The 20,919-nt window shown below is 36.6% G+C and overlaps 2 protein-coding genes across 2 annotated transcripts in view; one reads left to right on the plus strand and one right to left on the minus strand.

Moving 5' to 3' along the window:
- LOC100253599 (DExH-box ATP-dependent RNA helicase DExH11) overlaps window positions 1-20,919 on the minus strand; it is a 78,354-nt gene that overhangs the window by 47,485 nt on the left and 9,950 nt on the right. Inside the window, exons 5-10 of the mRNA XM_010652644.3 lie at window positions 20,699-20,777; window positions 5,880-6,055; window positions 5,641-5,748; window positions 4,049-4,150; window positions 3,643-3,843; window positions 3,361-3,471 (exon numbers count right to left, since the gene is read on the minus strand). Coding sequence (XP_010650946.1) covers window positions 3,361-3,471; window positions 3,643-3,843; window positions 4,049-4,150; window positions 5,641-5,748; window positions 5,880-6,055; window positions 20,699-20,777 — 777 coding nt within the window. The remainder of the gene's footprint in view (window positions 1-3,360; window positions 3,472-3,642; window positions 3,844-4,048; window positions 4,151-5,640; window positions 5,749-5,879; window positions 6,056-20,698; window positions 20,778-20,919) is intronic.
- Window positions 14,314-15,861, plus strand: LOC132253940 (uncharacterized). Its single transcript, XM_059737491.1, has 2 exons — window positions 14,314-15,512; window positions 15,791-15,861. Exons 1-2 carry the CDS (start codon window positions 14,510-14,512, stop codon window positions 15,826-15,828), a joined length of 1,041 nt encoding a protein of 346 aa, XP_059593474.1. The 5' UTR covers window positions 14,314-14,509; the 3' UTR covers window positions 15,829-15,861.

The following is a 20,919-nucleotide window of genomic DNA, read 5'->3' on the forward strand; positions in this document are numbered from 1 at the left end:
TTGTAATACTGAGTAACTGACTGCTCTCCTTGGCGGAAGTCATGTAGAGCTGATTCAACCTGAAACAGTTCTGAAGTATTTTCAGAACTTGAGTAAGTTTCTTTGGTTGCATCCCATATGTCCTTTGCAGTCCCAAACAGCAAGAAATTTTCGCCTATGTCATTGTTCATGGAATTGATAAGCCATGACATGATCATGCTGTTTTCAATCTTCCACTTCCTGAAACCCGGTTCTGTAGTTTCTGGCATGACTGCTTCTCCAGTGAGGTACTCATCCTTTCCTTTACCGCAAATGAACAGCAACACAGATTGTGACCACTATAAATAGTTATGGCCATTTAATTTGTGTCCTGTGATGAGAATAGGAGAGGAATCATTGCCACCAAGGTTTGGAATTTCAGATCTGCCCCCTGATTCTGGTGACGTGACGCTGGATACTTGTGATGATGCCATTCCGTATTTTGTCATGGACCGGAAAGGTAGAAGAACACTTCCCAAGGCACGTGCAGGGACTGGAGTTGAGAAAAAATAGCCGGAGGACGCCGGAAAATCTGATCAGAGGGCCCGCGGAAGCAAAAGAACCCCAAAAGAGGCACGTGCAGGGCTTGGATTGCACAAACAGGAAGGAAGGGTGGCTGGTCGGCGTCAGGCGAGCCTGGAGGAGGAAGCGCGTCGCCGGAAAGTGGCTCACGTGCCCTCACGCGCCGGCGCGTGAGATGCAGTCGCCGGACGGAAAAACGCGCGTGGGCGGCGCGTGGATGGGTTTCTGGTTCCGGTGCTTTGGGACAAATTGGAGATCTCCTCTAGGCGCTCCTTGCGGTGTAGAAAAAACCGTCGCCGGAAAGTTCGCCGGAAAATTTTGCCGGCGATGAGTGTTTTCTGACGACGATTCGACTGATCGAAAAGCGTTTTCTCCTTTGGCTCTGAGAACAGGGACTGATGACCGGAATGAGAGAGAGAGATGATCGGATTGAGATATGGCCAGAGAGATTTGGCCGGAATGAGTGATGGCCTGAATAAGAGGTGGCCAGAAGGGATTAGGGTTTCAGAAAACTGGCTCTGATACCATGAAGAATTTCTGAACTCCTTTATTGATAAATAATCGGTACACACCATACACATATATATACACAAATGACTGAATAAGAAAGAATCAATCTAGCTTAATTCTCTCCTAAAATTAGGAAACTAAATCATAAGGAAATATCCTAAATGATCTCTCCTTTTTTTATTCCTAAATTAAAGTCCTAACTTTGGCATTATTTCAACACCAACCATAAAGTTACAATAAAAAAAACAATGTAAATTCAAATAGCCTCTTTAAGAACTTACAGAAAGCAAACAAAGGAATTTTAGAACTCAAGATAGCTTTGGGAGTTTGCCAAATCTTAATGCAGATAATAAAAAGAAAACTTTTACTAATACACCAAGCAAGATACATTTAAGATAAGATTCCTAATAGTGACATAGTATTTTACATAAAAATGCATCATATCCTTGTATCATACCATGTATCATGGTCTTTTAACAAATATGGAAAACATTGTTTTCGCAACTTCCGCCTCTTATACTTCTACTTTTATAGGGGTAGGTAATGGAAGCTACTTCACTTGTTACTCGGATTAACATTAGGAGACTCTTCCATTCCAACCATTAAAGTTACAACAAAAAAGTAATGTAAATTTGAACAGCCTTTTTAAGAACTTACAGAAAGCAAACAAAGGAATTTTAGAACTCAAGATAGCTTTGGGAGTTTGCCAAATCTTATTGCAGATAATAGAAAGAAAAATTTATTGACATGCCAAGAGTAACAAGCTGCTATTTCACATGGATTCTTAGATTGCCTGATCAAATAGTTGAAAATTTAGCCAAGCATGGGGCTTTATGCCTTCTTGAGACATTCTATCGATGTCCTCTATGATCCCTTGTTCGCTTCCTAGCTAGCGATGCCATTATTGCAATTTTCCATCTTATTTTTCGTTTAGCATAGTACATAGAATGATTCATCCTTCTTTGTATCTTGTTATTTCTTTGATGCAACCTCCTCCTCCAAAATAAAATAAATGAATGAATACCTTCTCCTCCAAGTCATCATCAACAAATTTGGGTTAGATGAAGGAGGGTGGTGTTCGAGAGTAGAAAGGGGAGGCTACAGTGTGGGGGTGTGGAAAGTCATTAGAAAAGAATGGGAAGGTATTTGTTGAAGATCTCGCTTTATTATTGGGAATGGGAGAAAGGTTAAGTTTTGGAAGGACTTGTGGTGTGAAGACCAAACGTTGAAAAAAGCTTTCCCTAACTATACCAATTGGCGGTTAACAAAGATGAGTAGGTGTCAAGTGCTTGGGAAGGGAGTGGGGAGTCGGGTAGTTGGAATCCTCACTTCAAGGCATTTTAATGATTGGGAATTGGAAGGGGTGGAGGGCTTGTTTCAAAAACTGCATCCTTTGGTAGTGAGAAGAGAAGTGGAGGATGTTTGGAGTTGGAAAGAAAGTAGGGATGGCATTTTCTCTGTTAGATCCCTCTACCGCTTCTTCACGAGGGCCTATAGTGATCCTTTTCCTTGGGGTATTATTTGGAGGTCTTGGGCTCCTATGAGGGTGAGCTTTTTTGCTTAGGAATCGTCTTGGAACAAAATTTCGACCATCAATCAACTCAAAAAGAGGGGATGGAATATGCCAAATAGGTGCTACTTGTGTAAAGAGAAAGAGGAAACTAGTGATCATTTAATCTTGTTTTGTAAAAATGCTACAATGCTTTAGAGTTTGATTTTCTCCCTTTTTGGTGTGAAATGGGTTTTGCATTATTTGATTAAAAGGAATTTGCTTGGTTGGCATGGTGTTTTTGTGGGTAAGAGGAGGGAGAAGGCTTGGAGAACTGCTCCTTTATGCTTAATGTGGACCTTATGGAAGGAAAGAAATAAAAGAGCGTTCAATGATATTGAATAGCCGAACCAAGCTTTAAAGCATTCCTTTTTATTTACTCTTGTAAATTGGGCTAAGGTGTTTATAGAGGATCATACTTTATTTATGATTGACTTTATAGAATGGTTATATGTCCAATTAGGGGAAAGGTTTTTTGTCTTCTTTGCCTAGTTTATTGCACGTCCTATTTGTATACTTCGTGTGTACTGTTTTCACCGTTTCTAGGCGCTTCTAATACGAGCTCTATTTACCAATCAAAAAATAAATAAATAAATAAATAAAAGTAAATTTTAAATGTTTATCATCATGCAATATGAACTGACAGACAATGGTATAAAAATGCAAAGGACATCTTCACCACTTAGGATCATTAATTGTCATCAAAGCACATTATTCCAAATACAGTTTAAGTCAGAATATAGATACTGAGAAGTGGATACCGTTGCTGAGAGGAGAACAATATTAATATGTCTTGGAAGCATGATAATAACTTCTTCCCAAACGACACCTCTTTCAACATCATTGACATAGTGCACTTCATCAAATATAACCTATTTCCTCATGCACAGCAAAAGACAAATCTCAGGAACTCATGATAAAACATAGGAAATTGGGAAAACAGAAGTAATGACAGAACCTAATGTGTGCGCGTGTATGGAGAGAGAGAGAAAGAGGGAAAATTTACTGTTCAATAAAATATGATAAAGAAACAGCCCCTTTACCCATTCAATGTCACGTATTATATCAGCACCCTTGTAGAGCATTGACCTTAAAATTTCAGTGGTCATGATGAGACAGGAAGCCTCAGGTCTCAAGCTAACATCCCCAGTGAGAAGGCCAACATCAAACTTTCCACAGAAATCTCGATATTTTTGGTTGCTGATAGTTTTAATTGGAGCAGTATAGACAGCTCTAGTGCAGTGCTGCAAGACACAAAGATCCATAAAAAAGATTTGAATACAAAATGATTGATAGAAAAACACTAAAGCCTTGGACGTGCAAACAATGACATTTGAGAGGAGTCTGACATAAAAGGAGGAGGTCCAACCTAGGTCCTATTCCATGTCCTAGATTCAACTACTCTATTAATATAAAATAACCAAAATTTGAGGAATCAAATGGTCATACCTTCGAGGCCAAAGCAAATGCATATTCTGCAACAACTGTCTTGCCAGCTGATGTATGAGCAGCCACAAAAACAGAATCCCCCTTTTCAAGATAATAGATAGCCTGTAATTGTCACCAAAAAGGCTCAGTTCAGCTGCACAAAACAGAATTACCATAGTTTCTCTTGCAAGATAATTATAGCCCATGTATTATCACAAAGAAAAAGCTGGCATTAAAAACGTCCATGGATGAAACCATATTGAGTTAGAAATTATGGCTTTATCAAAAAATATTAATAGTAAGTGCCTATCAAAAAATTAACTTGTGTACTACTGTTATCACAAAGTTGAGCAAAGATTTAAAGCACCTTAAGTTTTCAAACAGCAATGGTACAAGCAGAACATACTTCTAAAGAAGAACAAAACAAAATCTCCAACTACCATCCTATCTGTTGCACAGACAAAATAACTGCTGGTACAAATTCTGATTCACCATTTAAGAATTATTTTATACAGGATGATAAATATGCTAAATATAGAGTGAGTGGACTGCTTAAGCTTCTCAAGTACATCAAAATTTCTGTAATCATCCTCAGTTGTCCAGCTTGTATGGCTTCTCTTTAAGGAGTTTCTTCTCTTGTTTTGATCAGATTTATATAGTGGAAGGATGTCTTGTCCTTCTTGGTCTATGTAATTATAGAAAAGATTTAGTGTATTTCTAATAAAAACAAAAAGGTAAGTCAAAATTAGAAAAAAAAAAAAACACTGAAAATAAAATAATAGATTGTCTTGCAATTTTTTTTCATTTTTGTTTATTTATTTATTTATTTATTTTTCTGTCACATGGAGTTGAACCTAGAATCCTCCACACTTACTCAACTCTTTTATGCTTGAGCCAGCCTCAACAGCCTGGTTAATTTCATGTAAATGAATAAGTGAATTGTAAAGCTGTTTGGAAGGCTTAACAATAAGTGATACTGAACGGATTTGTCATTCAGTGCACCATCTGCTTGAGAAGGTCTGCAAAGTTCTCCCTCAGCATCAAGAAGTTAAGACATCTCTTGACACTTCTCCACAGGGATTGAGACCTCTCCTTGGTCAATATCCCTTTTCTGATCATTCTCTACTTAGAGATATATGAACCTTTCTGAAACTTCATTGGGTATTTTTATTTTCTTATGCTTTAATGTGTAACTAGGTTGTGCTTTGAAAATTTCATGATATTTAGAAGTTTAAACTACTTAATATAGCATCAATTGGAACTACGTGTATGTGCGTGTGCATATACATATGCCTTTGTATATACTTCTGATACCCAAGCCCTAACACATGCTTATAATTCTTGCATCTAGAAAAATGAAAAAATGAAAAAAAAAAAAAAAAAAAAAAAAAACAATTGAAGGATGAATGTCCAAAGTTAACTTAACAAAGTTTCATTATGAATTTTCATGCTTTCCTACTACTTGCAATTATTTTTCCAAATTGTTATTGATATAAAAAGTTACAGATATCTGCTTTGGTATTTCCATGCAAACCCTTGCTATCTCCTAATCAAACTTTAAGACTGTCTACTATTTTGACTACCTAGTAAAATAAACTTGCACCAATGAATACCTCCTTTTGGAATGTATCCAATTCAAAAGGAAAATCAAGCGCCATGTCAGGGACAAGTTCATGAAAGTGATCAGCAATCCCTTCATTACCTCCACTGACAGCCCAGGCCTGTAGATAAATACGGTCATTAACCATAAGCACTATATTGAAGCAGTAGGAGAGCCAGACTGTAAAACAATGACAATGATATCATTCAACTATGAGAAAGTTGCTGTAATTGGCAACTCTGTAGATTGTACCTCTTTCTTCTGTCGTCCACCATCATCACTAGTTCCATCCAATCCTGGCTTTGATCCTGATTCCACAGACAAAATCTCATCCAACACTGACGATTCAAGATCACCAACATTGCTGGATGCTTCAACCTCATCCAATTGAACTTCCAACTTAATGGAATCTGATTCTGGTGAATGACCTTTACAAAAACATTATATCAGTGTATGCTCACAAACAAATAACCATATATATATATATATATATATATCATCGTGAATGAGCAGTTTATTTCAACCCAAATTCGCATGCCAATCTTGCCATGTGATACAATGGCAATAACAAGTCATATCTTTCCTTTAATAGTTTTAATTTAAACAAATAACTCATATATACTATGAATGATTATGGAAGAGCAATTTTTCCAACCCAACCTTGCATGCCAATGTTGTCATGTGATAAGATGCCAATGACCAGTCATGTCTTTCCATAATAGTTTTAACTTATCCAGATAGTCAAGCTTTGCATCTTTGAATACTGCTTCACTATGCTGTTAATGTTTGTTTCTTCCTCTTCTCTCTCTCTCTCTCTCTGTTAATTAGATCTCTGTCCCATTAATGTTGGCTATGATTATTGAAAAATACTTTAGGAAGAATGGTTGGAAACTAGAAATATTGACAGAAGAGAATGGTTTCTCTGGGTCTGTTTGGCAATATTTTCAAAAATAGTTCTCAAAAATAAGTTTTTGAGAACGATTCTTAAAAACAATTCTCAATTGTTTTAAGGAACAAAATTCTATTTGGGAAGTCAAATATGAAAAAGAGTTTTCTCAGCATATTCTCCATGAAGGTATTATACACTTATATACAATGCAACAGTTCTGAAGGTATTCTCCATATTTCCAATTATTTCTTAAAACACTGTACAAAAAACAACAGAAAACACCCTGTTTTTATAAGAAATTCTTAAAAAACTATTTTTAGTATGGAAAATCATTTTCAAGAACAGTTTCCATTTAGGCCTTTCATGTCTCTTTTTTTCCAAATAAATAATAATAATAATAATAACAACAACAGAATAGAGAAGAAGATGCGAAGCAGTAGTAGAAGGTACATGTTCTGGACTTCATCTCCATCCCTACAAACATTACCAAAATAGAGAAGAAGATGCAAAGTATTGTATAGAAGATATGCTTTGTAGACTTCACTTCCCTCCCTACCTAAAAACATTAACAGAATGGAGAAGAAGATACAAATTATTAAGAGAAGGCACTCTTGTGGACTTTACCTCCTTCCCTTCCTCCACACACACATGCACATGCACATACGTGCCCAGAGTTTCTTCATGTCTCTTCATTGGTTCAAACAAAAAAAAAAAAAACATACAAGAAGATAGAATGGTTTCTTTGTCTCTCTTTTTTAGTTCAAACTAAAAAACACACACACACATTAATAGAACAGAGAAGGAAGTTGCAAATATGAAAGACATTTGAACACCATCCTCATTTCTCAATTCCATACCACCCTTCTTCATAAATCATATGGAATCCATACAACCCAACAATTATTCACACATAATCTCAATCATCGGTGAAATTCCAAAATCCTCTAGGTATTTCCATGATAACAAAAAATATTTCTATTTCTGTACTGCACTACTTTTTGTAACTAAATTCATTCTTGAACTTTTTGCTACTTATTGAGAATCCATGCAATTTGGCTCACTGTCTAAGGTCACATCCTCCATTACATCATATGTTACCATGTTTACTAACAAAAACCATGTATTTTTTGTTATATAGCTAGAATGACCCTCACAAATTGCGAATACTAATTTATTAAGAATTGTCTTCCTCTTGTCTTGTTTTTGTTAATAAGAGAAAATCTTCATGACAATGAAAAAAGGTATTATGGAAAGAAAAGGTATTTTTCAATCCAATTAAAAAAGAGGAAGGGGGACCCTAAAAGGACGAAGAAGGAACACAGAGGGATTTTAAGAAGAACCCACTACCAACAAAAATCTCTTTCACCAAAGCTCCACACTTGGCCAATCGTCTACAACCTAGTTACCTGCTCTAATAATGCAAGTGAAAGAACAGCCCAAACCTCTAGAAAGATCAATAATTTTGTGAATTCAAGCATCCCATCTTGTGGGTTAAGAAATCCAAGTTAGTACAAAGAACAAATATTCCTCCACCAAAAGATCCTTACTGCCCAAATAAAGCTATGGTTTAGTGGCTAAGCCATAGCCAACTTGTTTAGTATAAGCTCTTACATGGTCTCTAAAGACTCCACCTATCTCATTTGCCCTAAACTTCCCAAAGAACTTGCATGAAACTGAAGCTTAAAATAACATAGGTGAGGAGATTTCCATTCAGCCAAGTCATTTCCTCACTCGTACTACCCTTAAATATCTCACCAACCTAACATAATGAAACTAATAGAATACCCTAAAAATTCTGCATGACCGATAGCTACAATGAAATGAGAGTGTATGGAATCCCAAAGCACTCACAGAGATTTCTGCTTGTCTTAAAAAGTTCTAGAGTTCCCTTCTAGCTTAATGAGCTAGATGATTGCAAGCATTGCTTCCTATCATATCACTGTGCCCTATAATTTTTAACCAAACCATTAACGGCATTAATTATCAAATGTAACACACATCGCCATGGAATGTTCTAATACTTGTTGAAATTAGCCCACCATAACCCTAAAGAGATGAGAAAGTGAAGAAAGAATGTCCACTAGCTCGATAGTGCTTGAACATAGAATAAGACGCTTTGCAAAACACTCTGCACACAGGACTGAATATTGTTAAGCTACCAATTTGACCTAAAAACTCAAGTTATTAGGTGATGACCCAACAATGTAAACTAGGCTAACAGCCTTTCTGATGTGTGACTATAGCCCATAGATGAAAGGTAAACATTGAAGCACCAAACAAATTGAATAAACAAATGGGGGAAATAAAAGAACATAGAGGCTTAAATTCAAGACCTCTAGTAAACCAAAACTTTTATATCATATTAAGACCTCTAGTGCACATGCAAGTATGGGGCTGCATGTGAGGGGAGTGCGTTGGAGTATGATATACATTATGGGCCCAAATTCTAACAACTTAAGCTTTTAGGAAAATTGGCAATGCAACAATTGGCAATTCCATCCCACTTCAATTTTGAGCTCACCATCCAATCCAACTTTTATCAACTTAGGAAGATGAGAGATTTTCTTTATCCCATGCTGAGATTTTAGAAAAAGGTGGTCTTAGACATCTTTATCACAATATTTTCAGAGTTAAGGTGACTAAAACATTTTACAAAGATTTCTATGCACTAAAGTTATAAAATAAACTTTTGGAAAGTTGCATATTTTCATTTTTTTTTTTTTTTTTTGGGAAAAAAAATCATGTTTTTGATGTCTCTATATTATCCTTTTATAAGAAAATGTACATCAGTTCTAGGTTGTTTGTGGATCCATCTTGAATGGTTTAAAATCTATATCAATCCATAATAGGGTTTGTACTGATCCAAGTAGTTTTTAAAAATTGGATTGCTCCTAGGTACACATTGAATTGATCTAAAGTTGTGATTGTTTTAAATGGAAAGATTTTTATTACATTTAGGCAAAGAGATTTCACTGAAAGAGCTCAACAAAATCGGGGTGCAAACTAAGTACATAAGAAGCATATGAAGGCATCACAAGGCAAAAGACAAAAGACCAAGGAAAAAAGACTACTATATACAATTAAGGATAAAAGACTACTCTATACATAAGAAGCATAACAAGGATAAAAAATCAATGCCCAAAAACTTGCTAGTCTAAAGATAACAAAACACTCCATTAGAGATTGAACATGTGTTCTAGGCCTTCAAAAGTTTTACAACTGTGCTGCTACCAAATGGTCCAAAACAAACACAAAAGGACCACTTTCCACACCTCCGTACCATAATCTAGAAGTGTTAGTTTCCAAAGCATCTACCCATCATTTAGAATGAAACCTTACTCTCACTTCAGTAACTAAACTACATCCCTCGTAAACAAAAATACATCATTGGACCTGTTCTTGAAAGATGCATAATAAGTTCAACCATGACTAAAGCAAAAGGATAAATGCTCAATGTTGACTCTTGACACCATTTGTGATTGGCAATCCACTTCTCTCCTCAAAATGTTCTCCCACTGGTTTCCACTTATAAAATTTGTCCTTGATCATAATTCACAACAATGTATCTAATTAATATCTTTTTCTTTTCTAAAACTCTCCACAACGCCAACCTCCGAATCCAGTCACATGCTTTTCCAAGGTAGTACATATCCTGTTTATAGAATACATAAGAAATATCATATATAAGTGCTTCTTTCTAACCTTTTATAGATTACCAAATAAAGTACCTTCCATAGTTTAGCTTCCTGCCATAAAGTCAAACAAATTTTCTAATACCCTTATTTCATGTATCAATCATAACTTAGTCACTTTCTATCAAAGTTACATACACAGGTAACTTTGGTACCACAACTATTATTGTGATTTTGATTAGATAGCACCCTACCCCCTACCCCCTTCCAAGCTTTTGATGCTGTAAATTCTCCTATCTCTATCTTCTCTAGAACCTTTTTTCCTTTAAATAATTTATTAGGTTAACTGGTTTTTAAATCATTAAGTTGTCATTTGTCATGTTTCTCCTTAACTTAAATCTACGAAATTATTTTCCAAGTTAACTTATCCCCATCCTTCACTATGCACCTCTGTCCTTCACCATTAATGCACTTGACATGATCCTTCACTATCCGTGCACATCTGTTTAACATGATAACACAACTTTTTCTTTCCCTTTTCTTAGCATTTTTGTATGCCTCCATGTTCCATACATTTTTCCTAAAACAATCAAACCATCATAAAAAATGTAAATTTTGCCCCACTGCCTTCTTTTTCTTCTTTTTCCATAAAAAACAAACATGTTATAACCATCAGATTAAAACAAATAAGGATGAGAAATCCTCCCCCCAAGGATAATCATTAAATAACTCTTAATTAAAAGCAACAAAAATTATCTACTCTAGATATTGATACAAAAGCACAAGTGAAGGTTACAACCATGAACTCAAATACTTAAGAGGATAGAAAATCTCCTACAAAATAGATCAATTGGCTCCCCATTTTACTAACATATCTACCTCATGATTTAGCTGGCCAAGGAATCCATAAGGAGCATCCTAACTCTAAAGCAATATAAAAAATTTGGTGTAGCCATCCATCTAACCTCCACGAGCTTCTCTCCTTATTTATCCAATATAGGACTATCATAGAATCCCCCTCCACTAGAAGGTTCGATAAAGCCTCAGTTTTAGCAAACTTTAGGCCCTTTAACAAGGATAACACCTTTGCCTCAATGACTAGACCTACTCCAACATTTTTAGAGAATGTTTCAAGCCTTCAACTAATGTTCCATGATTATCAGTGATCATTCCTCCATTTCCTAGCTGTCCTAGGTTACCCAAAGAGCACCCACCAAAATTCAACTTAACACTACTCATTGAAGAAGACCCCACTATCCTCTTAACTCCCTTTTTTCTAATTTCTGCCCTTCAAACCTTCTTTTTTCCTATATGAAAGTGAATTTTAGATTCCTGAAACTATAGAATGGGATGCATTAGTTCGACTTTTATGGTCCAATTTCAATTTCCTAATTCCTTAAGCTTCCAATTATTAATTCAATTTCAAAAGAATCTAAGAACATGAAATTTTACTTACTCATAAATTTAACTTTATAAGATATTATTAAGCTCAATTTGTTCAAAATTTATAATCAAGAGTATAGAAGAATTAATCACAATAATCAAGACACAATATATATATATATATATATATGAAAACCACCTATACAATTCTAGTTGAAACCTTTGTAAATATAAAACCGAGAGTCTAGTCCACCGCAAAACAAATTCACTAATTTTGAAAAGGAAGAACACATATTTACTTGGACTTAGGAACTACCTTTTCCCAAGGAGTTTACCATGCCAAAACCTATGTCATATTTTTATGACCTTGACGCAACACCTTGAAATCCCTAATAGACACCTCAACTCTTTGTTGAGAAAATGCAATCAGCCCTCTAACGCCTATCTACCAAAAAGTCTTTCAAGTTTCCAATTTGAAAGACGTTTTAAAGTTTAGGATCAATGCTGAAGTAATGGCAAAATAATATTTTTCTATTGGTATGCGTCCTCAGTATGAAAAACAGTTTTCTTTTTCCCAAGTTAAAATAGAATATGAAGTATAATAAAGTTGGAAAATGAAAACAAATAAGGAAACAAGATTTTAAGCTTCCGTAAATTTCTTAAATTTCATTTTACATTATCTTTTTTTTTATTAGAAACAAAAGATGTATTAATTATGAAAAAAAAATTACATGAGAAGGATGAGGGTTTTCTCCCGACAAAACACAAAAAACTAATCAAAGTAAAACTAAACTCCTCCACCATACAAGGAAAACTCTACACAAAGGTTAAGTCTACTTAAGAATAAACAAAGATAGCATCCCCTCAAAACTGGACTCAACTCCTCTCATGGTTATATAGCCAATTTGATTTATAAATTGAATGCCAAATGAATTAAATAACATTAAATGGAATTGTTGTACAGGCTTCTGTACAAGAAGCCCACAAGGAGGAATAAAAGTGAAGTAGATCTGATGTAGGACAACCCTAAGATGGTTGCCTACACTCAAGGGTAGGTGGACTAGGGTTTTATTTTTTAGGGTGTAAGGAGAGGAACAAGGAATAAATTTTATGGTAGAGAAAATTATAAGATAAGAAATAGAGAGAAAGAAGAAACAATGAAGAAAATATATTTTTTTTTTTTATAAATAGAAACAATGAAGAAAATATGGAAAACCTTAAAATCTCACTAAGGCCTTCTAGGAGTCTCACCTAAAAGAAAATCAATGGAATCTCACCATTGAGGGTTGCAACCTTACAATGAAAAAAAATATAATATTATTCATATCAATTCATCCCTTTGATTTACATTGATTAGTCTATTTATAGGCTTCTCTAAGAAATCCAAAGTCTACTAGGACTCTAATAACCTATTATGATTCTAATTCTAATTATAACATCCAAAGTCTACTAGGATTCTAATAACCTATCATGACTCAAATTCTAATTATATTATAACTCAACTAGCTAATCCTAATTAGACTCCAACAAATACCAATCCCAATTCAATTCTAATTAATATTAATCCTACTTAAAGTTTACTTAGGTCTTCCCTTTCTTCCTTGAATAAACTTTAAAAGGCTTTCCCCCATCAAGAACCCACATCATCTCTTCCATTCTCTAATTTTCATCAATGATTCTAGCATTTCTCTTTTACCACACAATCCAATGCGGCACTTTGAGACAAGTGATTTTCCAAAGAGTCTTGCCTCTGATGGAACTCCATAAACCTCTAAATTAAATGGTAATCATATCACATATACACTTAGATAGAACCCAATCCATCTTAGCTAGATTGAATAACTTGTGTCAAAGCCTCAATATTAACAAGTACCATAGAAAGAGATGGTCAACTGATTTTCCACTTCCCAAGGAATTTGTAAGGTCTTCTCAACTGTAGCATGTCATTAGTGTTTACCTTTTTATGTGCCATTAACTAAGCAAAGGCCTTGACTTTAGAAGGGGCTTTTGAGTTCCATTAAAATTTGGTTGGAAAAAATGAAATTGGATTTGATAAATTGGACAAGGCAAAAAAAAAATGTTTTTGCTATAAAAAAAAATGCTCTTGTATTTATGGAGGATGAATATTATTTCACAAGAGCAAGTGAGGACATGAGTCTTTCAAGGTTCTTGAATTCCAAATTGATGAGATTGAGATGGAAGTTAAGGTTCCAAGAAAAGTGAAAAGGAGTTACCAAGGATGGTAAATATGGTGAGATTTTTCACTGTGATAACTCTATAAAAACCTAAAAATTTTGAACACAATGGTTGATTTCCCCACTATAAATCTTCCCAAAAATGAATTTTCACCCTGCCACCCACCACAAAGCGAGCACGTGGAAAAGTCCTAGAATACATGTGCAACAGCCTTTCAAGGACATCTATTGTCAAAGGACAGCTTTGCTGTCCCTTCTTTCCTTATTTTAGCCCAAAAGTTGTCCACACTTCCTTCCTTATTTTAGCCCACACTTGCTGTCCACATCTTTCCTTATTTTAGCCCACAAGCTATCCACACTTCTTTCCTTAATTTAGCCCACCCTTCTTTCCTTATTTTAGCCCACAATTGTTTCCTTATTTCTCCATTTATTATTTTATACAATTAGCATATATTATTTGACAGATTATAGTTTACATGTATAGGGCTAGAATCATGTTGGAATTTATTTGCTTTTATTTGCTTTCCATGTAAAGCATCCTTGTAAAGTCTATATATAATATACAAAACTCAAGGTCAAGGTATTCGGTCATTCACACAATATTTTGACATGGTATCAGAGCAAGGTTGCTAATTTTTCTTCCCTCAAATTCTTTTCTGTCTTTTCGGTTTCGGAAGTGCCTCTCGTGTCTTTCGGTCAAGTCTGTGTTGATCACGTCGTGGGTCAGTTTTCTTCTGGGATTTTTTTGGTCAATCCTTTTGTCTCGGGTTCTATTTATTTTCTATGGATTCCGCACCTCTGTGTGTTAAGTTTACAGGCACAAATTATTCTACCTGGGCATTTCAGTTTGAACTTTTTCTCAAGGGAAAAGACCTTTGGGGTCATATTGATGGCACGGATGTTGAAAAACCATCCACTTTTGAAAAATCTCAGGATGTTGGGTTTTCTCCTTCATGGGATGTGCTTGATGCACGCATCATGTCTTGGCTTCTTGGTTCAGTGGAGCCTCATATTGTCACCCACTTGCGGCCCCATCGCTCCGCTCAATCTATGTGGGCTTATTTGAAGAAAGTTTATCATCAGGATAACGATGCTCGTCGCTTTCAATTAGAACATGCGATTGTCATGTTTCAACATGGTAGTCTTTCCATCCAGGACTACTACTCGGCATTTCTGACTCTTTGGCATGAATATGCTGATTTGGTTACAGCGGATGTTCCTATTGCCGCTCTCTCAACTATTCAGACTATTCACGCGACTACCCGGCGTGATCAGTTTCTTATGAAACTACGTCCGGAACATGAATCTGTCCGCTCCTCTTTACTGAATAGATCTCCTGTTCCCTCTCTTGATATTTGTTTTGGTGAGTTACTTCGCGAAGAGCAACGCCTTAGTACTCAAGCTATTTTGGAGCAATCTCATGGCAGTTCCGGGACGGCAACTGTAGCTTATGCTACCCAAGGACGCGGACCACCTATGCATTCTAAAAACTTGCAGTGTTTTTGCTGCAAGGAATATGGGCATATTGCTGCCACTTGCCCTAAGAAGTTTTGTTCTTATTGCAAGAAGAAGGGTCACATTATCAAAGAATGTCGTATTCGCCCCCAGAATCGTCAAGTCCAAGCATTTCAGACTTCGGTTATTGTCCCTCTTATAGCAACTTCTGCAACACACGACTCTCCTTCAACTGCGTGCTCTGTTCCTGCACCTCCTGCACCAGATTACTGCACCCCAGAAATGGTGCAACAGATGTTAATTTCAGCATTATCAGCAATGGGGTTTCAAGGTAACAATTCTACTAAACTCTGGTACGTGGACTCGGGGGCCTCTAATCACATGACTAATAATCCCACCGCTTTGTGTCATGTTCGGCCCTACACTGGTCAATTTTCCATTCAAACTGCCAATGGCAACTCTTTGCCCATAGCTGCTATTGGCGATGCCTCTTCTAAGTTCACTGATGTGTTTCTTGCTCCTCAGCTTTCCACGAATCTTATTTCAGTTGGCCAATTAGTTGATAACAATTGTGCTGTTAATTTTTCTGGTAATGGTTGTGTTGTGCAGGACCAGGTAACGGGGAAGCCGATCGCAAAGGGACCTAAAGTGGGGCGCTTTTTTCCACTATTTTTACCTGTTCCAAATTTTTCTCCACTTTCTTCTATTAAGTCTTTTGCTTGTAATAATGTTTCAGATCTTAGTATGGTGTGGCATCGTCGTTTAGGTCATCCCAATACTCAGATCTTATCTCATGTATTGAACTCTGATTTACCTGGTAATAAGGATGGTTATTCTTTATCTCTTGAGTGTGATTCTTGCAAACTTGGTAAAAGTAAAACTCTTCCCTTCCCTTTGCATGCAAGTAGAGCATCTCACTGCTTTGATCTTATCCATAGTGATGTTTGGGGACCTTCCCCGATTAGTTCATATGAGAAATTTAAATATTATGTGACTTTCATTGATGATCATAGCAGATTTACTTGGGTCTACTTTCTTCGCTCTAAATCTGAGGTCTTTCATACTTTCACTGAGTTTTTAGCGTATGTTGACAATCAATTTTCTACTTCTATTAAGACATTACGCACAGATTCCGGTGGTGAGTATTTTTTATTTTTTTTTTTATTGGAAACGCCACACAGATATATTAATATAAAAAGAAGTACAAGAAGAAGGATGAGAAATCCTCCCACCAAAGACAACTAAAATACAAGAAAATACACTTAAAACAAACGACCTCCCACTAAGGACCAATTCCGGTGGTGAGTATTTGTCTACTGAGTTTCAAGCATTCTTGGCTTCTAAGGGTATTATTCATCAACGTTCATGTCCCTCTACTCCTCAACAAAATGGAGTTGTCGAACGCAAAAATCGTCATCTTTTAGATGTGGTACGTACTCTCTTATTAGAATCTTCTGTTCCATCCATGTTTTGGGTAGAGGCTCTAAAAACTGCTACTCACTTGATTAATCGTTTACCTTCTCAAGTCCTATATATGGAGTCTCCCTATTTCCGCTTATTTGCTAAGCAACCTAGTTATGATCACCTTTGTATTTTTGGTTATGTATGCTTTGTTCATTTACCTCCTCATGAGCGACATAAATTATCTGCTTAATTTGTTCGATGTGCTTTCTTAGGATATAATATGTGTCAAAAGGGATTTGTTTGCTATGATCCTACATTACATCATACACGTATTTCTAGGAATGTTATTTTCTTTGAAAATCAACATTTCTTTCCTGTATCCTCTTCTACTGTGTCATCCTCTTCTACTGTGGTCCTTCCCTCCTTTGAGCAACAGTTCTCAGATCTTCATCCAGTCAACTCTCGCTTTCAACCAGGTATTGTGTATACAAGACGCTCCCGCCCACAGTCTCTTTCGGTGGCTCACCCGATATCTGATCCTACCACGCTCCAGATGCAGTCAGTTGCAGCACCTTCAGTACGTCGCTCTTCTCGAGTGTCTGTACCTCCGAATAGGTATGGATTTCCCTCTTCCAGTTCTAGCAATTCTATTTCAGCCCTTACTGCTGCATTGTCCAAATTTGATATTCCCACATGCTACTCACATGCTGCTAAGCATGATTGTTGGCGACAAGCTATGCAGGAAGAAATTACTGCTCTAGAGGCCAATCACACTTGGGACATTGAGCCCTGTCCTCCCACTATTGTTCCTCTGGGTTGCAAATGGGTTTACTCAGTCAAGGTCCGATCTGATGGAAGTTTGGATCGTTACAAAGCTCGGCTTGTTGCACTTGGGAATAATCAGGAATATGGTGTCAATTATGAAGAAACCTTTGCTCCTGTGGCTAAAATGACTACCGTTCGTACGATTCTAGCTCTTGCTGCTTCCAGTGATTGGCCACTACATCAGATGGATGTAAAAAATGTTTTTCTTCATGGGGATCTTAAAGAGTATATTTATATGAAGCCACCCCCGGGATTGTTTCCCTCTCCGACTTCACATGTGTGTAAGCTTCGTCGCTCTCTTTATGGTCTCAAACAGGCTCCGAGGGCCTGGTTTGATAAATTCCGCACCACTTTATTACAATTTTCATTCAGGCAGAGCAAGTACGACACTTCCTTGTTTCTTCGGAAATCAGACATGGGTATTGTTGTTCTTTTGGTTTATGTTGAAGATATTATGATCACTGGTTCCGATTCTGCTTTACTTGGTCAGCTCAAAACTCATCTCTCCGAGTCCTTTCATATGAAAGATCTTGGGTCTCTCACATATTTTCTTGGTCTTGAGGTGCATCATAGTCCCTCTGGTATTTCCCTCAATCAACATAAGTATGCGAGTGACTTGGTGGCTACAGTTGGTCTACAAGGGGCTACTTCTGTTGATACTCCCATGGAATTAAATGTCAAGCTTCGCAAAGAGGAGGGCGACTTACTTGCTGATCCCAGTTTATACATGAAGTTGGTGGGTAGCCTTGTTTATCTCACCATTACTAGACCGGACATTTCTTTTGTTGTACAGCAAGTCAGCCAGTTCCTTCAGACTCCTCGTCATCTTCATTTGGCTGCTGTTCGTAGGATCATACGTTATGTTCAAGGCACTTCTACTCGTGGCTTGTTCTTCCCTGCAGGCAATTCTACTCGCCTTGCTGCTTATAGTGATGCTGATTGGGCTGGTTGTGCGGATACCCGTCGCTCCATCACTGGTTGGTGTGTGTTCTTAGGTGATGTATTGATATCTTGGAAAAGTAAGAAGCAAGACAGAATCTCTAAGTCATCTACGAAATCTGAGTATCGGGCGATGTCTCTTACTTGTTCTGAAATCATTTGGCTTCGAGGTTTGCTTGCGGAGTTAGATTTTTCTGAGACCGATCCTACACCTCTACATGCCGATAATACAAGCGCTATTCAGATCACAGCCAATCCTGTCTATCATGAGCGCACAAAGCATATTGAAGTGGACTGTCACTCTATCCGTGAAGCCTTTGAAGCTCGTGTTATCACTCTTCCACATATTTCCACTGACTTACAAATTGCTGATATCTTCACCAAGGCTCTCCCTCGTCATCGACATTGCTTGCTAAGTAGCAAATTGATGCTTGTTGATCAACCTGCATCAATTTGAGGGGGGCTGTCAAAGGACAGCTTTGCTGTCCCTTCTTTCCTTATTTTAGCCCACAATTGTTTCCTTATTTCTCCATTTATTATTCTGTACAATTAGCATATATTATTTGACAGATTATAGTTTACATGTATAGGACTAGAATCATGTTGGAATTTATTTGCTTTTATTTGCTTTCCATGTAAAGCATCCTTGTAAAGTCTATATATAATATACAAAACTCAAGGCCAAGGTATTCGGTCATTCACACAATATTTTGACATCTATGTGACCATCTATCTAGAATGTTGGTGTCTTATCCATTAGTATGTATCCCATAAATGCTCAAAATGACCTAATGGCAAAAGACAAAAGTTTCCTTAGGAAACCTCTAGAGCCACTTCCCCAAGAGAGCACAATTTCTCAGAGAAGTTTCCCCAATCCCCGAACCTCCAAACTCCTTTGGCCTACACACTATGTCCTAATTGATAAGATGATTTTTTTTAGCCTCCCCAATCTCGACCAAAGAAAATCCCTTTGCAATTTTCTCGATCCTTAAAACTACTAATGCCCAGATCTTAAAAAGAGATAAGAAATAGCTAAAGATACAAGACAAGCATGACTAAATTAGAGTTATTCTCCCTTCCAAAGACAAAAAGGCATTTTTCTACTCATCCAAATCCCTAAAGATTCTATCAACCACTGGATCCTAAAATCTACTTGCCTTCGGATTTCCTCCTAATGGAAGACCTAGAAAAGATAGAGGTCATTCTGAAACTTTACAATCAAGCATCAAGGCAAACCTGGATACGAAATCCTGACTTATATTGATACCAAAGAGAGTATCTTCTTTAAATTAAATTAATAATTTTACATTAAATTCAATTAATAATTTTATCATTACTTAACCAGATCCAAAATTACATACTTATTTTAATTTATTTCACTTTCTTAAGCCTTCAATCTTGCTCTTGAAGCCAATAAGTCCTTAAGAACTAGTAGCATTGGATGAAGTGCTTTTAAAACAAAATTACCACCCTAATCTAGCTATGCTAGCTCGCCAATACTATGTATACCTCAATATTTAAACATGCTCTTTTTGCTTTAATCACTTTTTCAACCTCCTCATTCCACCAGTACATTTTTTAGTTGATGCCTCAATTTTTTGTTCAATACCAAGAACCAATTTTGCTCCTCTGATAATAAAAAACCTGCAATTAAGGGTTCAAGCTTACGCATGATCACTTCCTGTACAAATGTTGAACCATAGCCAATTATCAGCCACCCTCCTAGAAGTCCAGTAGAGGGACCTGCACCAGGTTACAACCTTTTAGTGCAAGTTTCCCCCTTTGAAGTCTCATTACCAAGTTCTTTGATGACTATTTCCTTTTTTTTTTTTCTATCCCATCTCCTGAGGCATACATCTGATACTAACCAATATCAGGTGATCAAAATTTCTGTTAATATAACTTTAATCCTTGAAGCTTGCTCTATCTGTCCCTCTATTAAGAAAACCCTGAAGGTTTGCTCGCAAGGTTATTTTTTTTCACTCTTTAACCATTAGAAGTTGAGAAATTGTGCAAAACTGAGATTATTCCACACTTCTTCAAACCCACACTTGTTTCCTTGAATCATGTTGAGTTCACACTTTAAGTTGGATTCAAAGTGGGGCAGCCTCCCCCGTACTAGTCAAATTTGATGCAAGACAAAATGAACCTAGTTGAGTTGAGGCAAGCAAATCCAAGCCTCAGCCCACCAAATAATTAAGCCAATTCCACCCTGGCTTGATTTTTGTGAGCCTGAATAAGCTTGGAAAAGCTCACTGTACTGAGCTTGTTTACAGCTCTTTGCCCATGAGTCAGTAACTTTACAAACATTAGTACCAAGAGCCAAAATGTAAAAAGTGCAGATGATACCATCTTCCTTGGATTCTGCAACATCATCCTCTTCCCAAGCTTTCTTGAGTAAGTCATCAAATTGTATGGACAGCTTGTTCTGCAGATATCAGAAATACATAAAAACATTGCTCAAATATGATATAAGAGACAACTATTAAGATTTGTTCTTAAAGAAGACTACATAGGCACATGCATATGCATGCACACTAGCAAACGCCAAGGTAACATATAGCCCAAAT

This window comes from Vitis vinifera, chromosome 6 (genome assembly GCF_030704535.1).
Source record: "Vitis vinifera cultivar Pinot Noir 40024 chromosome 6, ASM3070453v1".
Taxonomy (NCBI): domain Eukaryota; kingdom Viridiplantae; phylum Streptophyta; class Magnoliopsida; order Vitales; family Vitaceae; genus Vitis; species Vitis vinifera.